The sequence below is a fragment of the Petromyzon marinus genome, chromosome 54 (genome assembly GCF_048934315.1).
Source record: "Petromyzon marinus isolate PM22_M1 ecotype Great Lakes invasive population chromosome 54, UKy_Petmar_22M1.pri1.0, whole genome shotgun sequence".
Lineage (NCBI taxonomy): Eukaryota > Metazoa > Chordata > Hyperoartia > Petromyzontiformes > Petromyzontidae > Petromyzon > Petromyzon marinus.
The window spans coordinates 935137-956008 of NC_133720.1; the positions used below are offsets into that span (position 1 = coordinate 935137).

At 52.1% G+C, this 20872-nt stretch overlaps 1 protein-coding gene across 1 annotated transcript; it reads right to left on the reverse strand.

Annotated features, from left to right (window-relative positions):
* Positions 1-2128: 2128 nt before the first annotated feature.
* Positions 2129-8858, reverse strand: LOC142905423 (interleukin 17-like protein). Its single transcript, XM_076052045.1, has 3 exons — positions 8556-8858; positions 6355-6659; positions 2129-5536 (listed from the first exon to the last, which is right to left on the reverse strand). Exons 1-3 carry the CDS (start codon positions 8577-8579, stop codon positions 5284-5286), a joined length of 582 nt encoding a protein of 193 aa, XP_075908160.1. The 5' UTR covers positions 8580-8858; the 3' UTR covers positions 2129-5283.
* Positions 8859-20872: the final 12014 nt, after the last annotated feature.

Below are 20872 nucleotides of genomic sequence, written 5' to 3' on the forward strand. Positions count from 1 at the left end.
CTCCACTCACACTCACTGCAGGACAGAGGGAGATCATACAAACTCCACTCACACTCACTGCAGGACAGGGGGAGATCATACAAACTCCACTCACACTCACTGCAGGACAGAGGGAGATCATACAAACTCCACTCACTGTCACTGCAGAACAGTGGGAGATCATACAAACTCCTCTCACTCACTGCAGAACAGGGGGAGATCATACAAACTCCACTCACTCACTGCAGAACAGGGGGAGATCATACAACCTCCTCTCACTCACTGCAGAACAGGGGGAGATCATACAAACTCCACTCACACTCACTGCAGGACAGGGGGAGATCATACAAACTCCTCTCACTCACTGCAGAACAGGGGGAGATCATACAAACTCCACTCACTCTCACTGCAGGACAGGGTGAGATCATACAATCTCCACTCACTGCAGGACAGGGGGAGATCATACAAACTCCACTCACACTCACTGCAGAACAGGGGGAGATCATACAAACTCCACTCACTCTCACTGCAGGACAGGGGGAGATCATACAAACTCCACTCACTGCAGGACAGAGAGAGATCATACAAACTCCACTCACTCTCACTGCATGACAGGGGGAGATCATACAATCTCCACTCACTCACTGCAGAACAGGGGGAGATCATACAAACTCCACTCACTTTCACTGCAGGACAGGGGGAGATCATACAAACTCCTCTCACTCACTGCAGAACAGGGGGAGATGATACAAACTCCACTCACTCTCACTGCAGGACAGGGGGAGATCATACAAACTCAACTCACACTCACTGCAGGACAGGGGGAGATCATACAAACTCCACTCACTCTCACTGCAGAACAGGGGGAGATCATACACACTCCACTCACTCTCACTGCAGGACAGGGGGAGATCATACAAACTCCACTCACTGCAGGACAGAGAGAGATCATACAAACGCCACTCACTCTCACTGCAGAACAGGGGGAGATCATACAAACTCCACTCACTGCAGGACAGGGGGAGATCATACAAACTCCACTCACTCTCACTGCAGGACAGGGGGAGATCATACACACTCCACTCACTCTCACTGCAGGACAGGGGGAGATCATACAAACTCCACTCACTCTCACTGCAGAACAGGGCGAGATCATACAACCTCCACTCACTTTCACTGCAGGACAGGGGGAGGTCATACAAACTCCTCTCACTGCAGGACAGGGGGGGATCATACAAAACTCCTCTCACTCACTGCAGAACAGGGGGAGATCATACAAACTCCACTCACTCTCACTGCAGGACAGGGGGAGATCATACAAACTCCACTCACTGCAGGACAGAGAGAGATCATACAAACTCCACTCACTCTCACTGCAGGACAGGGGGGGATCATACAAACTCTTCTCACTCACTGCAGGACAGGGGGAGATCATACAAACTCCACTCACACTCACTGCAGGACAGGGGGAGATCATACAAACTCCACTCAATCTCACTGCAGAACATCGGGAGATCATACAAACTCCACTCACTGACTGCATAACAGGGGGAGATCATACAAACTCCTCTCACTCACTGCAGAACAGGGGGAGATCATGCAATCTCCACTCACACTCACTGCAGTACAGGGGGAGATCATACAAACTCCACTCACACTCACTGCAGGACAGGGGAAGATCATACAAACTCCACTCACTGCAGAACAGGGGGAGATCATACAAACTCCACTCACTCTCACTGCAGGACAGGGGGAGATCATACAAACTCCACTGACAAAGGCACCCGAGTCGGGATTCTAACCCAGGCGGCTCCTCGTGGCTGGCGGCGCAGGTGCCGCCACCAGCCCTGCCGCGCTCGGGATGCGACGCTGAGCGACGTCGTCGCAGTGGAAGCTCAAACACCGACAAACATCGAGGACGTTAACATCGCTTTGTTTTTATTCTTTGTGCTTTCTGTTTGGGTTCAACAACCACATCACCCAACAGCCACGTCACCAAACCACACGAAACACGTGGTTTCAACAACCACGTGGTTTCCACAACCACATCACCCAACAACCACAACACCCAACAACCACAACACACAACCTCACGAACCACGTGGTTTCAATAACCGCGTGGAAAAAGTTACTCGCAGGAAAGCAGGACTGTGGTTGGATAAATTTAATAAATATTACGTTAATAAGTTACATGCTTAGAAATAAGTTATTGGTCATATAACCGAGAGCATATTATTAAATACATTACAACCATTACCTCCACGTAGGCCAGAGTCACATCCTTAACGTTTACATAAGTTAGCAATAAATATTATTAAGTTAAATCCATGAGCATATAATAAATTAGAAACCGTGAACAAATAAGTTAAATAAGTTATTAACAGTACACTTGCATGTATTGTAATATATTACGCTTAGTGCATACTCAGTGCAACAATAGAAGGCGTCCTGGACAATATAAGCCACAAATGACGAGCGTGGCAGGATCAACCAGGGCCTGCTCACTTGGTGTGTGGGACCAATTCCACATCCCAGTCGTGATCGCTGTCATTGCATCGTCTCCCCGCATCTGTCACAGTGAATTTGTCGATTCACGGTTTCTTTCATCAGCGTTTCTGCCGACTACTCGAACGAGGACCGATCTCGAGGCCATTCCACGTTGTGGGTTACCGTGTGAAAAAATACATTCCAGGACAGCCAGACAATTGTTGAAGCCACGAATTTAACCAGGGAAATACCGACTATGGAGATTTGTCCTCAAATAAATGGGCAACCAGGTTGCCGCATGGCACTTCGCAGGTCATGCCAAATTATGTTCATTTTAGCCGCGTGCCAAATTGCATTTCATTAATGGTCGGGGCAGAGCACGCAGAGAGAATGAATCTCATTTGCTCGTGAGCCCCTGGCTTTTCACCTTTTGCCAATGATGACCCAGCAACAGCCTTTAACAAAAACTTAACAGTAGATGGGTAACTCCCTGCTTAAATTACAGCGGACTTGTGGTAAGTGAACCCACAATTCAGTGCAAACTGCTTGCGTGGCAAAGACACCGGACACCGTGTGACCCAGCTACCCAAGTGGCCACACACACGAGAGCCGGGCTCTTCAACTCCGCTGCTCTAAGCAAATTGCATCTCTCACAATCGCCGAGGAACCACGTACAGCCAGGCTGGCGCCACCAACAATTGCCCAAGTTCTGCGGTCCTCTATTACATATTAATAATTCTTTCAGCCAATTAATTAGTGCGAGGCAACCAGAGCACTCGGGAAAAAGACCCCACGGGGTGCAAAGGCGCAACACTCAATCCCAGTGAGCAGGGACGCGCGGAGAGTCGCCTGTACTTTGCTGTACCGGGAATGGAGTTTCACAACAACGTCTGGGCGTGAATCCACCAACCCTCCCTGCTGCCTCCACGGGGCTGGATTCGAAGTAGCAGCCACGTGCACACCGGCTACCTGTAAACCACGTGCACACCGGCTACCTGTAAACCACGTGCACACCGGCTACCTGTAAACCACGTGCACACCGGCTACCTGTAAACCACGTGCACCCCGGCTACCTGTAAACCACGTGCACACCGGCTACCTGTAAACCACGTGCACCCCGGCTACCTGTAAACCACGTGCACACCGGCTACCTGTAAACCACGTGCACACCGGCTACCTGTAAACCACGTGCACACCGGCTACCTGTAAACCACGTGCACCCCGGCTACCTGTAAACCACGTGCACACCGGCTACCTGTACTCCACGTGCACCCCGGCTACCTGTAAACCACGTGCACACCGGCTACCTGTAAACCACGTGCACACCGGCTACCTGTAAACCACGTGACCACCGGCTACCTGTAAACAAACATTTTTAACCAAGAGCGAGTGGGGAAATGTCCACATTTTGCTATCTTCCACAAACTGTGCCCCCCCCCCCCCACCGAATACACAGCGCTCCGTCAACTCGTGAACACGGGCGTCTGGGATTAAAACCCAACAACAGAGTGAAACACGAACTCCGAAAGCGTGAAATAAGTCAACCACACGGTGGTGGCACGCTGACGGCCTCGACGGAGCTGACGCAAAAGCGAGATGCCAAAATGGCACGACATTTTGTGAAGTGGCACAGCCACCGAGAAGTCTCTTGGAATCGGTGAAACTGCTGAGAGTGTGGACACTCTCGGCAGCGAGACAGCAGAGAGTGTGGACACTCTCGGCAGCGAGACAGCAGAGAGTGTGGACACTCTCAGCAGCGAGACAGCGGGCAGGCGGCGGCGGTGTTCAGCGGCTCACAGAGCCGGACAGAGCCGGGACCCACCCCCCCCCCCACCATGCCACCTACCCCACATCTCGGGTCGGGGTGGACAGATATTCAGCACCGAGTACGCCGTGCAAAAGCGTCCCCCCTCCCCGATGAGATTCAGTTATTCGATTGGAGAATCAATATCTTGTTTTTAAACACTGGTGATCGTTAGCGGCCTCTAGTGGCTGCGTGGGGTTTCTCATCTCGCGTCTCAACCCATCGCGGACAAAAAAATACGAATTTGGAAGGGAAAAGAATATTGATTCTAAATCGCGAGATTCGGTGCATAGCGCATCGTGATGATTCAAAGCGGTGTCCACGCCTACCGTGACGGGTAGACTAGTACTGTGTAGAGGATACCATCAGCTATCATGCGATAATACAATCACAGAGCGGAGCAGACAGGCGCTGTGTATACTCATTGGCAGCGCATGTCTTCTCCACTCAGATTGTGGCTGTCATTCTATTTAAACAAATGCCAATATACTTGGGGCACACTACGTACATATCTCACGATGTACGTCACACATACACACTTCTAACGAGTACACAATTGCTCTCATGATTGTTAACGCATTCGATTCTGCCAATAGAACTCGAGATTTGGCCTCGGATCTAAAATTGGGTCCGAAAATTTTACAACGCAGCCCGCAGCGTCACCGCAAAGAATCCTGGGGGGTGTACCGCCATGCATTGCGGCGCTGGTGCCAACGTGCACACGCAGCCCGTGTTTGCCCAGTTAAACGTGCAACGTTGGGCAAACATTGGCATGCGGTTGGAACCTTTGGACCAACGTTGGCCCAACGTTCAATGTTTACCGCGTGCGTTGGCTCAGTGTTAAAGTTCAGAGACTTTGGCCTTATGTGCTACTGCTTGATGCTGCCGATGCTGTTGCTGGTGCCGGAGTTGTCGACGTTGCTAATGTCGCTGGCGCCGATGTTACCGATGTCGTCGATGTCGCCGGCGCTGTCACGACCACCGCCGCGCGTCCTCCACTGCCCCCGTCCCCGTCAGTTGCCGGCACCGCTCAGGCTGGGCACGACGCAGGTGCAGCCCACGGCGATCTCCTCCCAGCGCTCCTCGTAGCGCGCGTGGCCCGGCTCGCACGCGGCCCGCTCGCGGTACAGCACGCGCACGTGGCCCATGACGGGCACGGAGACGACGCTGTGCGTCTCGCGGCCCGAGTGCGGCTCCACGCAGCCGGCGCACAGGCAGGCCGCCTCGGGCAGCACCTCGGGCACGCGGTCCGCCTTGCGGTTCAGCCTGCGGGGCACGCGGGGGGAGCACACCGGCGATCGTCAATGCTGTGGTGATGATATTCATTCATTATCGTTTGGTACATTTGGTATCGGCGCCGTCATTCAACGGCCGAATGTCATCGCGCACATCCATGGCTTGGAAATTCCTCCCCCTCCTAACCCCCGAAGACACCGGTGTAGCCATCAACGAACTCACCAATTCACCTCCTCACCCACCTACTCACCCACTTACCACTCGCAGGTGTAACTATCCACTGCATCAGAATATCATCAAGAGGCCAATACTGCACCACATCCACTGCACAAAGGGGTTGTGGCCATGCATCTAAAACTATTGACCATATAGTAAACCTTATAGAGGTACAAACAGATACACAGAGATACATATAGCCTAATGGAGAACCACAGAGGTAGATGCCTATATAGAAACATAAAGACCCATCGAGATACTGTGCAGAGTGATGCCTTAAAGACACGACATGAGAATGCCATTCTTGCCAAACTGGACCATCATCATCATCATCGAAGGAGGAGGAACACGACACGAACGCTCTCCTGATGCCCTCTCGTTGTGGCCGGAAAGCGCCGACATTGCCATTTAACTCCTGAACATTTCTCCACCATGCGCAAAAAAAATGTTTCTTTCCTAGCGCAAGGCTAATCTGTGAAATCCCATTCGAGTAATTTGTAGAGTGAATTTGGCAAGCGGGAAGGCAGCCACACCCGGCGCCGACGATTGCCCGAGTTCTGTGGCCCTACATTTGGATGTTTTTTTCCCAACTCCTTTCCTGTGTGTGCGTGCGTGCAAAGTGGCTCGCTCACCGGTAAGTCCACGGCGAAAGGGATCGCTCGCTCGTCAGAGCCTTCTGCCCGATGCCGTGGGTCCATCGCGGGCACGAGTGGTGGTGGTGGCCGGCCGCTCCGTGGCCGCCGCGCCCTGAGCCAGCGGCGGCGGCGGCGGCCCGCGCCACCTCGAGCAGGCGCAGGCGCTCGGGCACCGCGTGCAGCCGCTTGACGAGCAGCTCGTTGGGCACCTCGGCGCGGCACCGCCCGTCGGCGAGCGGGGAGGCGGCCGCGCGGGGCACGGCCCACGCGGCCCACGCGACCAGCAGCAGCAGAGACGCCGACTGCACGCGCGGAGGAGGGAGCGGGCAGTAGCAACGGTCAGTGACCGTAAAGGCGCGGCCCTGCAATGGCTGGCTCGCGTCAACGCTGGCGGAAGGGCCTCCGCTTGGGGAGCACACAGAGAGAGCCACTCTCGACTCTCTCGAGCATGATGTTAGCCATGGTCCGGAATCGAACTCAGATGGCTGGGTTCGTAGCGCGGCGCGCTAACCACTGTGCCACCACTCAAAGCTACCAGTATCTAACGCATGTGGCTCAATCGTGGTTTAAAACAACACTCAACAGCTATCACAGTCTCCCTCTCTCCGTGATCCGCGTCCTGTCTCAAAGACATCGGGGATGGCGGCCTTCCTACGTTGGAGTTCTCTCTGTGATCGTCGCATTGCGGCTGTTGCAACTTCTTTCCGAGGAACTGAACATCGCTGCCTCGCCCCGCTGATCGTGGTAGCCTCGAATGTCCCCGGTCAAACCCACATCCACATTCAGTCTCTTGTTCAATCATTACATGCGCAGGAAATCTAACTTTGAATTTCTCCAACTATTATTGTTCATGTTCTTGTTGTGTACCCTACTTCCCTTAACGCATTTAAGTTACTCGCCATGTCTGTTCAAACACAGCACGTGCCATAGGCATCATCGCACGCCTCCTCTCAATGTCTGGTGCGCGGTGTAGCGTCTTGTCCGTTGCTAAGCAACTGTGGTAGCGTTACAGACATCTACCACACACCACGAATCTTTTTGACCCGTGATGTTTCTGATCTAAAAGCAACGAGACGGTCCCAAGTCGTTAGAGACATCTACCACACACCACGAATCTTTTTGACCCGTGATGTTTCTGATCTAAAAGCAACGAGACGGTCCCAAGTCGTTAGAGACATCTTCCACACACCACGAATCTTTTTGACCCGTGATGTTTCTGATCTAAAAGCAACGAGACGGTCCCAAGTCGTTAGAGACATCTACCACACACCACGAATCTTTTTGACCCGTGATGTTTCTGATCTAAAAGCAACGAGACGGTCCCAAGTCGTTAGAGACATCTACCACACACCACGAATCTTTTTGACCCGTGATGTTTCTGATCTAAAAGCAACGAGACGGTCCCAAGTCGTTACAGACATCTTCCACACACCACGAATCTTTTTGACCCGTGATGTTTCTGATCTAAAAGCAACGAGACGGTCCCAAGTCGTTAGAGACATCTACCACACACCACGAATCTTTTTGACCCGTGATGTTTCTGATCTAAAAGCAACGAGACGGTCCCAAGTCGTTAGAGACATCTACCACACACCACGAATCTTTTTGACCCGTGATGTTTCTGATCTAAAAGCAACGAGACGGTCCCAAGTCGTTACAGACATTGCGCGGTGATGCCGCAGCTGGGCTGCTGCCGATGCATTGAGAGTGGCGCACAACGCAGAGGCAGGAACAGACAACCTCAGCCCGTTCCTCGGTAATCACGCCGCCGCCGTCCGGCATGCGTCTCCTCTTGACGGACGCGTTGAGTGTTCACGTTCAAACCGCGTCTCATCTGCCCACGTTGTCTCTGGTATTTCTGAGTGCGTGAGTGAGTGTGTGAGTGGGTGCGTGAGTGAGTGAGTGGGTGCGTGAGTGAGTGAGTGGGTGAGTGAGTGGGTGCGTGAGTGAGTGGGTGCGTGAGTGAGTGGGTGAGTGAGTGAGTGGGTGCGCGAGTGAGTGAGTGGGTGCGTGAGTGGGTGAGTGGGTCAGTGAGTGAGTGAGTGGGTGCGTGAGTAAGTGAGTGCGTGAGTGGGTGAGTGAGTGGGTGAGTGGGTGAGTGAGTGAGTGCGTGAGTGGGTGCGTGAGTGAGTGGGTGCGTGAGTGAGTTAGTGGGTCAGTGAGTGAGTGTGCGAGAGAGTGAGTGAGCGAGTACTCACCATGAAGCAGGTGAAAGCAGCCATTGGAGTTCTGTGGTCGCAGTTTGTGTCGAGCAAGCGCTCTTCAAGTCCTTCTTCGCAAATTATCCTCGGGTTTGAGTGTCGACTGTGGGCTCGTCCTCGAACTTTTATAGCTCAAACAACACTTCCACCGCTGGGGGCGGGACGAAGGAGTCGATGATGACACGAGAGAGAGATTGCGCCAGGCGGGTGATTTCCCACGCGCAAGCCCTGGGGCGGATGGAGTTGAGATTCGGGCAGTGCGCGAGGGGTGGTGGCAGTTAATCGCAGCCTCAGCCACGTGGAACCCATTGAGATAGTTGGCTCTTTAGCAAAGGGCACTCGGGTCAAGAAAGGGCACGTGGCACGATGGACAACACCGGCGATGTACAGCCGTGTCGCGTCCCATGACAGCCGATGAAGGTGCGCGATGGGTAGGCACGCTACTGCCTTACATGGGTGGTGTGCGCTCGTGACATTGACGTGTTAGCTTCTGGAGTGATAAGGTTGTTTGTTCCGAGAGCAGTGCAACCTGCTGCGTGGTTCGCCTTCACCATTGCATCACCTTACGGTGTCGAACTCGGGCCGCCTTCGATAATAACAACAACGCAATGCCATTTGTATCGATACAGTGGCGTCCCAAGTCGCTGACAGACGCAGTGGCCGTGCTTGCTTAAAGACAGAGGCTGCTGTTAAAACAAAGTCAGAGGTAGGGGGGGCGGGGACAGAATGGGTTTTGAGTGTGGACGTTGAACAGGGGTAAGGTGGTCAACAGCACGGATGGCTGGGGGAAGGAGTTCCAGTCGACGGCGAATTGCTGCAGATGATGATGGCAATGACGAGCCATAGGCAGCGTTTCCCTGCTCAAACGAGCCACCGGTGGCAGGGACCCAGTGTCTCTTCAGGAGACAACAACCACTCTTGACTTTTCAGGAAGTAGTACTCGATTTAACAACTATGGAGGATACTGGCATGGGGGAATCCTGGAATGGAGTTTGAATTTGTGACCTCTTGTTGAGTGAGATGAGTGTTGACCACAATGCCACCCAGACTGATATAACAACAACAAAACCTATGAAAATAATTAATCGTCAGCCCTTTGTCAATCCACTGCTGGATGAAGGCCTCTCCATATCATATCAATCATGGGGATTGTCTGACAATACTTCACCACGTTGCTCAGTGTGAGTAACAATGCCCTTTATTTTACCCACGAAAGCCTCGTCGAGCCTGAATAATCTTTTATTTCCCAGAAGGGTGACCTCCATTGAGACGTCTTTGCTCAATTTGACTGCGGGGTGTTTGCTTTGTGTGCCTCGACACGAGCGAGGGGCGACACGAGCGAGGGGCGACACGCTGGACGAGGGGCGACACGAGCGAGGGGCGACACGAGCGAGGGGCGACACGAGCGAGGGGCGACACGAGCGAGGGGCGACACGCTGGACGAGGGAGCGGGGCCAGGGCCAACGGTGCCACCCACGTCCAGAGGGGAGCGAGCGAGCGGGGCCCAACAAGTCGCACGCGCGGACTGGGGCGGCAGCAGCAGCAGCAGCGAGGACCCTGCCGGGTGGTGCTCGTGGAGCGGGCGGCTCCCAACGTTCAATCCTCGACGTCTCGGCCACGGAGCGGCGTCCTCGGTGCGTGGGAGCTGTGTTCACATTTGGCCCCTGCAGGCCCGCGGGCGATTCCACGCGGATGGAAATGCGTCGCAGCAAAAAGACCACGGATCGGCCGTATGCAAAGATCATGCAAATACAAAAAAACCCGGCGCATCCACGATGAACGCGAGCCAAGAGTTGAACGACTGTGGGTTTTAAACTTCCGTTACGACTCCGTCATTTTAATACCCCCCCCTCCACCTCTGAGTGAGAACTGTGCCAAAGCCTAAACGGGTTTGAGGACTGCTCGTGGGTGACGTGGCCAAGCTATTTTGTCCGTGCTCGTTCCCGCCCTTGGGCAGAAATTGGTCGCTCGACGCGTAATAAAAAAAAATATATAAAACCCTCCCTGTCGCTTCGTAGGCCCGCCACACTTTGTATCGCCCCGGATATGAACGATTTAGATTTCAATTGTGATATTGGCGCCGCATCACGTGACGATGTTCCCATTCGCATCTCTCGCAGCGCAGCACGCGCACCGCACCGCACGCTCGTGCGAGTGGACATCGCAGAAGCACGTCCGAGATGCCTGCATTTGACGTCTGGTCCACAGAGTACGGAGAGGGAGGCGCTTTTCCAGCTGCCCTGCTAGACGGTCACGTTCGTTACATGGAAATCAGACCGATACTTTATTTTTTTAATGTCACCAGGCGGAATTTAACCAAATTAATTGCCAAACCGACTTTTCACGTGCATTTTTGTGCAGGCGTCGTATGAGGCCTCATCAGTGCAGTCGTCAAAGTTCGCTGCTGACATCCGCCTCTAGAAGCCCCATACGTGGACGGGACTTGTAGCTTCACAATTGCGGGGGACCCACCGGAGCAAAGCCACGCGAACTCTCTCCTCTCCTGAAGCCCTCTCGCTGCCAGAATACCGCGCCAATACCATTCAGCCCTGAGCGTATTGCTACGCGCAAGAATTCCAGGCAAGCATCGTCCACATCTGTAACTGACGATTAAAAAACAACACCACAAACGGAGCGACGATTACCGGCTGGAATCAAATATTTTAAACAGCGCAGCGATGTGCATTGCGTATACAAAATACCCTCAGCCTTATCCAGACCTCCAGCTCAACAGAACTGCGGGTGTGGCCTTTCTTTGTTATTGACACCAACGACTCACAGGGTTGACAACGTGCGAGCATCTCGGCAGGCAGCGGTGGAACAGACGCAGCTGTAGAACCGAACGCATTCTTTCATAACACCGTGACCTTAGAAGGGAAGCGTATTTAGCAGGCGACGTTTCGCACAATGCCCCTTCTTCATGGCACTACAAGGATCGCAGAGCGGGTTGATTCCCTAGCTTTGCCTTCCATGCTGCGTGCATGTTTCTGTTATGATGGGTTTCCTCAGTTATAGCTGTAATGTTTCATTCAGATATATACACACGTATATATAAAACAGATATATAATGCAATGTGAATGATATTGACCAAATATACCAATGCTGAAACAATACAATACCTACAATGCAATACTGCTATTCTTTCTGACAAATATACTGCATATCAGAATGTGTTTAAAGGGGAGAGATCCTGGACAAATAATGTCCCTCCCTCGCCTAAATCCCCTGCTTGGGCAGGAAGGGCACAGCGATTATAACGCCACGGTGGCTAGGAGATGTTAACTACCTCGCCTGGCATACAGGAGGTTGTGGGTTTGATCCCAACCCTGACGCCTGCTGTATATTTGGAGTTTGCGTGTCACTCTCTCTTCATCATCACCACGGTGGCTAGGAGATGTTAACTACCTCGCCTGGCATACAGGAGGTTGTGGGTTTGATCCCAACGCTGACGCCTGCTGTATATTTGGAGTTTGCGTGTCTTTCTCTCTCTCTCATCGTCATCACCACGGTGGCTAGGAGATGTTAACTACCTCGCCTGGCATACAGGAGGTTGTGGGTTTGATCCCAACGCTGACGCCTGCTGTATATTTGGAGTTTGCGTGTCTCTCTTCATCATCACCACGGTGGCTAGGAGATGTTAACTACCTCGCCTGGCATACAGGAGGTTGTGGGTTTGATCCCAACCCTGACGCCTGCTGTATATTTGGAGTTTGCGTGTCACTCTCTCATCATCATCACCACGGTGGCTAGGAGATGTTAACTACCTCGCCTGGCATACAGGAGGTTGTGGGTTTGATCCCAACCCTGACGCCTGCTGTATATTTGGAGTTTGTGTCTCTATCCACGTGGTCGCATGGATTATTCCCCGGGTCCTCCGGTTTTCCCCCTCCACATTTAGAATCAACATCGCGCGTTTCGAGTATTTGGCTGCTCTACATTTCCACGTGATGAGCTATCATTTGTGGCTAGGTCGTTTCTGACACAAAGCTACATAGCAAAGTGGGACCCTACCTGGTATAGGAAAGAATAAACACAGTTTAGATTTACATTTACCTGCCGTGAGCCCCCCACCGCCTCTCTCCCCCAGCTGTGACCCCCAGGCGCTGGGGGTCATCAAACGAAGTGCCGCGTGGACCCCGCGGCTCTCCGCCCGCAGTCCCCGCGTGCTGCGTGGTGCCGGGGAGCCCCAAATCCCCCCCTCCCCCCCCCCCATCATCGCTGGAGCCAGCAGTGACTGAGAGGTTCTCTGACTGAGAGGTACTGTGACTGAGAGGTTCACTTACTGAGAGGTTCTGTGACTGAGAGGTTCTCTTACTGAGAGGGACTCTGAGAGGTTATCTTACTGAGAGGTACTGTGACTGAGAGGTTCTCTTACTGAGAGGTTCTCTTACTGAAAGGTTCTCTTACTGAGAGGTACTGTGACTGAGAGGTTATCTTACTGAGAGGTTCTCTTACTAAGAGGTACTCTTACTAAGAGGTACTGTGACTGAGAGGTTCTCTTACTGAGAGGTACTGTGACTGAGAGGTTCTCTTACGAAGAGGTACTCTTACTGAAAGGTTCTCTTCCAGAGAGGTTTTCTTACTGAGAGGTTATTTTCCTGAGAGGTACCGTGACTGAGGTTCTCTTACTGAGAGGTTCTCTTACTGAGAGGTTCTCTTACTGAGAGGTTCTCTTCCTGAGTGGTTTTCTTACTGAGAGGCACTGTGAGTGAGAAGTTCTCTTACTGAGAAGTTCTCTTATTGAGAGGCTCTCTTACTGAGAGGTACTGTGACTGAGAGGTTCTCTTACTGAGAGGTTCTCTTACTGAGAGGGACTCTTACTGAGAGGTTCTCTTACTGAGAGGTAAAGTGACTGAGAGGTTATCTTACTGAGAGGGACTGTGATTGAGAAGTTCTCTTACTGAGAGATTATCTGACTGAGAGGTACTCTTACTGAGAGGTATTGTGACCGAGAGGTTCTCTTACTAGGAGGTACTCTTTCTAAGAGGTACTGTGACTGAGAGGTTCTCTCACTGAGAGGTTATTTTCCTGAGAGGTGCCGTGACTGAGAGGTTCTCTTACTGAGAGGTACTGTGACTGAGAGGTTCTCTTACTGAGAGGTTCTTTTCCTGAGAGGTACCGTGACTGAGAGGTTCTCTTACTGAGAGGTTCTCTTACTGAAAGGTTCTCTTCCTGAGAGGTTTTCTTACTGAGAGGTTCATTTCCTGAGAGGTACTGTGACTGAGAGGTTCTCTTACTGAGAGGTTCTCTTACTGAGAGGTTCTCTTACTGAGAGGTACTGTGACTGAGAGGTTATCTTACTGAGAGGTACTCTGACTGAGAGGTTCTCTTACTGAGAGGTTCTCTTACTGAGAGGGACTGTGACTGAGAGGTTCTCTTACTGAGAGATTATCTGACTGAGAGGTACTCTTACTGAGAGGTACTGTGACTGAGAGGTTCTCTTACTAAGAGGTACTGTGACTGAGAGGTTCTCTTACTGAGAGGTTATTTTCCTGAGAGGTGCCGTGACTGAGAGGTTCTCTTACTGAGAGGTACCGTGACTGAGAGGTTCTCTTACAAAGAGGTACTCTTACTGAAAGGTTCTCTTCCTGAGAAGTTTTCTTACTGAGAGGTTATTTTCCTGAGAGGTACCGTGGCTGAGAGGTTCTCTTACTGAGAAGTTATCTTACTGAGAAGTTCTCTTACTGAGAGGTTCTCTTACTGAGAGGGACTCTTGCGGGTCGCGCAGGAGCCTCTAGCAAGGCTCGCCACATTCCGCTCTCTGTGTGGCGATTCCCACCCCGCAGGCTCCAGCTGCCGCCCTGCCTGCAAAATCCCCCCACGATGCTCACAATTTTCTCGACTAATTTGACTAAAGCGTTTTTTGTTTCCCCCCGTTACCGCCGCAATGACCCCTTGGATGCAGCCCCCGGGTCTGGGAGGCCTGGCGTAATGTCCTGGGTAGAATAATCATAAATGCAACAATTTATAAACTTGTAACGTGGCGCCGCGCTCCCTATTCGCTCGCTCTTGAAGACAGAAAATGACTCGCGAGGCGCGAGAAGGCAGCAGTTACGCGGGGAGCCGGTGCCAACAATTGCCCAAGCTCTGCGGTCTTCTATATATTCGGTTTGCGATCGGCCAGTTGTGGTTTTTTTATATATGAAAGTCAGAGAACCCAGAGGAAATCCATGCAGAACACGGGGAGAACGTGAAAAAAACACTACGCACAGAAAGGCGCACGAGTTGAGAATCGAACCCAGGCTCCTTTTTGCTGTGGGTCGCAATGGTGTTGCAACATTTTGTTCACTCCTGGTTTATTTTTTTTCACGCATTTGTGGCACTCTTTGGGCTGATCCGGGGGGGCCCTGCGTCAGGATTGCCTGCAGACACCCTGTCTCCTGACATTCCGAGAGACACGCTGACAACGTTCTCGACCGCCCCTCTCTCTGACAATAAAACTATTTGAATGCGAACACAAACTGTTTCTCGAGGATGTTGACCATTCGCAAAAAGTCCCCAACTATACTTAACTTTTTTTTTATCAGTTAGCCGGCAGGCACGGGGAGGGCGATGTCTGTGTGAGGAAGTAAAAGAATAACTGTAAACTGCGATTATTTCTATTTTCTGCCTCCCTAATGAAGCTGTTGCTAAATATACCCTGCAGCTGACTTGCTGCGTTCAAGTAAAAGTACAATTTGGCTTTTCCCCCACTTTTTTTAGAACACGACTCTGTAAACGTAAACATTTGCCTTTGCAGTTTCGTCACCACTGCACGGCCTAACTGCTAAATCTAGATGTAGTTTACGTCGGTTGTAAGTATTGCATTTGTAACACACACACAGGTAAGACATACGCAGAGGCGGTCCTGTCTCAAGACGCCAGTAATGCTTAGACCCCGACCGCCACAAGCTCTAGGGATTCTGAAAGGGCTCCCGACCGCCACAAGCTCTAGGGCTTCTGAAAGGGCTCCTGACCGCCACAAGCTGTAGGGCTTCTGAAAGGGCTCCTGACCGCCACAAGCTCTAGGGATTCTGGAAGGGCTCCTGACCGCCACAAGCTCTAGGGATTCTGAAAGGGCTCCTGGCCGCCACAAGCTGTAGGGCTTCTGAAAGGGCTCCCGACCGCCACAAGCTCTAGGGCTTCTGAAAGGGCTCCTGACCGCCACAAGCTGTAGGGCTTCTGAAAGGGCTCCTGACCGCCACAAGCTCTAGGGATTCTGGAAGGGCTCCTGACCGCCACAAGCTCTAGGGATTCTGAAAGGGCTCCTGGCCGCCACAAGCTGTAGGGCTTCTGAAAGGACTCCCGACCGCCACAAGCTCTAGGGATTCTGAAAGGGCTCCTGACCGCCACAAGCTGTAGGGCTTCTGAAAGGGCTCCCGACCGCCACAAGCTGTAGGGCTTCTGAAAGGGCTCCTGACCGCCACAAGCTCTAGGGGTTCTGGAAGGGCTCCCGACCGCCACAAGCTCTAGGGATTCTGAAAGGGCTCCCGACCGCCACAAGTTGTAGGGGTTCTGGAAGGACCCCCGACCGCCACAAGCTCTAGGGGTTCTGGAAAGGCTCCCGCTCCGTTTGTGTACCTGCTCGATGTTGCCGGCCACAGCTGAATCCAGCACTTCTCTCGTGCCCTTTGTGGAAATTCTCTGGCCACTCATCAGCAGGTTGGTTCACCTTGCTAATTTCAATATTAAATCAAATCACATCTTACTCGCACGTGGTACCGCTTGCTCCCATGTGTGTGCAGGCTTTTTTTTTTACTCGCCTGCGTTTATGTCACTGTTAGACTGAAGTCTGCTAAAGCTATACGGGTGATCTTTGTTAGACTAAAATATAGGGCTTACTTGCACCTGTACCGAACGTTTTCCTGACGCCTCTTGCTCTCGTATTATATTTGCACTCTCTTTGTGATTCGCATGTGTTTCGCTTACGACCAGTGAATACCTTGTTTATTAGTTTTGCGGTATTCCTCGTTATCTGCAGTGCCGACGTCTTTGACGCTGTTGGTGTGCGCACGCACCACGGATCTCCCTTGCAGAATAGTCTGGCAGCTTGCTCAACGGGATCATCCCGGATAACGAATACCATAAACTCCCTGGTTCGACACGAATCACCCTCGAATTACACTCCACCTCTCCGGCCTTTCTGCGTGCTGGGAAGAAGAAGAGGACCCTTTGCCCAAACACGTCGCCTGCTATCTAGCAGGAGCCTCTTGCCCGTCCTGGGACGGGTGTATCGCAGTAAATCTGAGACTTGCAAGCGAAGAGCAGACCGTGACGTGACGTTCATTGCATCAACTCGTGTGCAATTAGTAAGGGCGCGGTGACACAGACTTATTTCATTTACAGGTTATTATCCCTTGTTCATCATGACGTCCTTTTTACTTTGATGTCTCAACAGCGTGACGGAGATCACGTGACGTGAGGGTTCTGCCTGTGACGTGAGGGTTGTCAGATGACGCCGAGGAGGGGGGAGGAGGCGCCTCGCCCCCCTCCCCCCATGTGGAGTGACGTCACCCGCTAATTATCAATGGCGGGGGGGGGTCCATTTGGAAGACGTCACCTCGACATGCTTATGATTATTAATGGGGGGGTGCTACATGTGGAGTGACGTCACCTGCTCATGATTATTAATGAGGGGGGCTGTTCGATTCCGAGTGACGTCACCTGCTCATGATTATTAATGAGGAGGGGGGTTGTCTATGCGGAGTGACGTCACCCGCTCATGATTATTAATGAGGGGGGTTGTCTATGCGGAGTGACGTCACCCGCTCATGATTATTAATGAGGGGGGTGCTGTTCGATTCAGAGTGACGTCACCTGCTCATGATTATTAATGAGGAGGGAGGTTGTCTATGCGGAGTGACGTCACCCGCTCATGATTATTAATGAGGGGGGGATCCATGTGGAGGACGTCACCTGTTCATGAGTATTAATGAGGGGGGCTGGCCGATGTGGAGTGACGTCACGCGCGTGACACACGGACATTATCGGCTCATTGCAGTAGTCAACGTCATTGTTAACGCGCACTTTGTTTACTGAAGGAATGTGTTCAGATGTCCTCCCACGGTGGCTCCACCTGCGCCGGTGGTGTGGCCGCCTGATGGCGTAGAGGTCGGGCGCGCTGGGCGCCAGGGGAGGGCCTTCACGTGCACCGAGCTCCAAGCTCTGGGATTCTTTGTTTTCTCTACGCGATTGTCGAGTCAATATCAACCGATTCTAAACGTGAGATGTGGCCGTACGTGGCTACGTGGTTGAAACATATCGGTGATTTGTTTAATTTGCAGTACGTGGGAAAAAAAATACCATTGTAGCCGCCGTCCCAAGTAAAATTGTGCAAAAATATGCGCTTCGTGAATATTATATTTGGGCGCAAGCATGGGCCGAGGCAAACTGCCTCCCTTTGGCAATGGTGGATGCAGGCCTCCCCCGTGCTGTGTTGGTGACTTTGTCCATACCTCACAACGCCGGTGACAGCACGGGTTTGTGAATGGGGCCCTGAGCCACTGCAAATTTCACTCACCGCTGATGTTTGCTGTGGCCAGGAATCAAACTCAGGTTGGCAGGCTCCTCATAGAGACGCAGCGCACTAACCACTGCGTCACCGCTCCACCCTAGCTGCACCATCAACCCCTTTACAAATCAGCTAAGTGGTAATAACGCTGACCTCTCAACATCATCAGCAGCAGCCATTACATCAATCCACTGGTGGACGAAGGCCTCCCCAGACCTCCACTATCTCTCGCAACCCATCCGCACGAACTGAGCCCATCGCTCCATCTCCTCGGCGGACGTGTCGCTCGGAAGCGCCGCATCCCTTCGCTCCCACGCCGCTTTTCCCAGCGCCGCGTGTCCTGCCCATGCCACTCTTCTTCGGCTTCACCGTTCGGAGGATGTCCATTGTCACCGGCGTCTTTTCTACAATCCACGCGCTCCTCTTTCTGTCGCGCAACATCATTGCAAGTGTAGAGTTAGCGGAGCTGAAGAAGACGGAACAGTTAGCAGTGGAGTGTGTGTAGAGTTAGCGGAGCTGAAGAAGAGGGAACAGTTAGCAGTGGAGTGTGTGTAGAGTTAGCGGAGCTGAAGAAGAGGGAACAGTTAGCAGTGGAGTGTGTGTAGAGTTAGCGGAGCTGAAGAAGGCGGAACGGTTAGCAGTGGAGAGAGCGTAGTGATAGAGGAGCTGAAGAAGACGAAGCAGTTAGCAGTGGAGTGAGTGTAGAGTTAGCGGAGCTGAGGAAGACGAATCAGTTAGCAGTGGAGTGAGTGTAGAGTTAGCGGAGCTGAAGAAGACGAAGCAGTTAGCAGTGGAGTGAGTGTAGAGTTAGCGGAGCTGAAGAAGACGGAACGGTTAGCAGTGGAGTGAGCGTAGAGTTAGCGGAGCTGAAGAAGACGGAACAGTTAGCAGTGGAGTGAGTGTAGAGTTAGCGGAGCTGAAGAAGACGGAACAGTTAGCAGTGGAGTGTGTGTAGAGTTAGCGGAGCTGAAGAAGACGGAACAGTTAGCAGTGGAGTGTGTGTAGAGTTAGCGGAGCTGAAGAAGACGGAACAGTTAGCAGTGGAGTGAGCGTAGAGTTAGCGGAGCTGAAGAAGGCGGAACAGTTAGCAGTGGAGAGAGCGTAGAGTTAGCGGAGCTGAAGAAGGCGGAGCAGTTAGCGGTGGAGCGAGCGTAGAGTTAGCGGAGCTGAAGAAGATGGAGCAGTTAGCAGTGGAGTGAGCGTAGAGTTAGCGGAGCTGAAGAAGACGAAACAGTTAGCAGTGGAGTGAGCGTAGAGTTAGCGGAGCTGAAGAAGGCGGAACAGTTATCAGTGGAGAGAGCGTAGAGTTAGCGGAGCTGAAGAAGACGGAACAGTTAGCAGTGGAGAGAGCGTAGAGTTAGTGGAGCTGAAGAAGACGGAGCAGTTAGCAGTGGAGAGAGCGTAGTAATAGAGGAGCTGGAGACGAGGTGTGCGGAGACAGAGAAGTGAGATTGGGTTCCGCTGTGTGCGACGACGCTGTATAGCGGAGGAGCTGAGGAGGACAGCCAGCAGTGGAGAGAGCGTAGTGATAGAGGAGTTGAAGACGTGTGTGTGTGCGGAGCAGAGCGACGTGATACTGGGAACCAAGGTGGGGAGCGAGACGGGCGAAGCACGGCGAGCGAGCCGTGGTGTCCGGGATACCGTGGAGTGTGGAGGACGCGTTAGACGGTGAAAATAAAGAATTGGTTGAAGAAAGACAAGAGTTGTTCGTGTGAAGTTCAACCACTACACAAGCAAGCCGCCACGCCCCATGCTTCTTCTTTTGTGAACTTTGGGGTATCCCTTGAAGCTGTTGTTCTCGACCTTAGTTGGCTACTTCTGTACCCCCCTTATTGGATTATGTTTAAACCCAGTGTACACCCCCCCCCCACACACGCACATAGCCTGACCCCTAAAATGGCTCTGAGAACTAAATGTAATAAATAATGAGCATCGCTAGTTTAACCTATTGTCCACTTTGTGAGGTATCCTATGAACTAGTCAGTGACTTGCGAGTGAACACAAATTGAACGGACTCTGCATGCGTGACGTCATTTGTGCGTGAACGTTGTTAACCACCAATGCGTTTAGAACGGTGTTTAATATCGTTCAAGCTTACCAGATGGATTTACATTTTTTTCGTAGTTATTTTATATAATTTCCCACGTTTGTAGATCACTTTACGTCACCCCCTGGGACATTACCACGTAACCCCAGCGGTCTGCGCACCCCGAGAATCACCGCATGAAATCCTTGCAGCGCTGTGCCACATCCAAGTATTATTATTATTCATACCAGGAACCTCAAATGGCAAAGTGATAAAGTGCGTCTCGTCTTGAGTAAGTGCGTGTGCTTTTTGTTTTCACGGTTGGACACTCGATGTCATTGGAGGGTGTCAACTTGTGTCCCAAACGTCAGAGGCTGCAAATTGTATCGCGAAAATCCCCCTGACGCGGAGCGACCCATTTGCGGCAAACCTCACGCCCGAGGCACGCTGACGTAGAACATGCCAATCACGTTTAGAAGAAGCGGCACTTTAAAAAAAGTTTTACCCGAGATTGCCAAACTCTGCGTTCTGGATTTGAAAACCAAAACAAGTTTTGTGGTTTAGTCCCAACCCCTCGCTTAAAGCGTATTTGGTTATACAACACCGTGCGTTTAATATCAAAGCGTCTGTGGATTCACATGGGGGTAAACAACTTTACCGAATGTGCCATATTGCTGTGCAGAGGAAATTCTATTCACCGAAGAATCGCTGTTGGATCTATCAATGATTCCTACGCCCACGTTGAGACGGCTCAGACTCAGTGGCGTCACTGGGGTTGGTGTCACCCCTCGTGGACC

What these genes read in the sequence shown, in the direction of transcription:
- LOC142905423 (XM_076052045.1), bottom strand. Translation starts at nt 8,579, where the DNA reads ATGGCTGCTTTCACCTGCTTCATG. An exon ending in CTGCTTTCACCTGCTTCATG is followed by an intron (nt 6,660 to 8,555) that starts GTGAGTACTCGC and finishes CCGCGCGTGCAG; the next exon opens with TCGGCGTCTCTGCTGCTGCT. An exon ending in CTTTCGCCGTGGACTTACCG is followed by an intron (nt 5,537 to 6,354) that starts GTGAGCGAGCCA and finishes CGTGCCCCGCAG; the next exon opens with GCTGAACCGCAAGGCGGACC.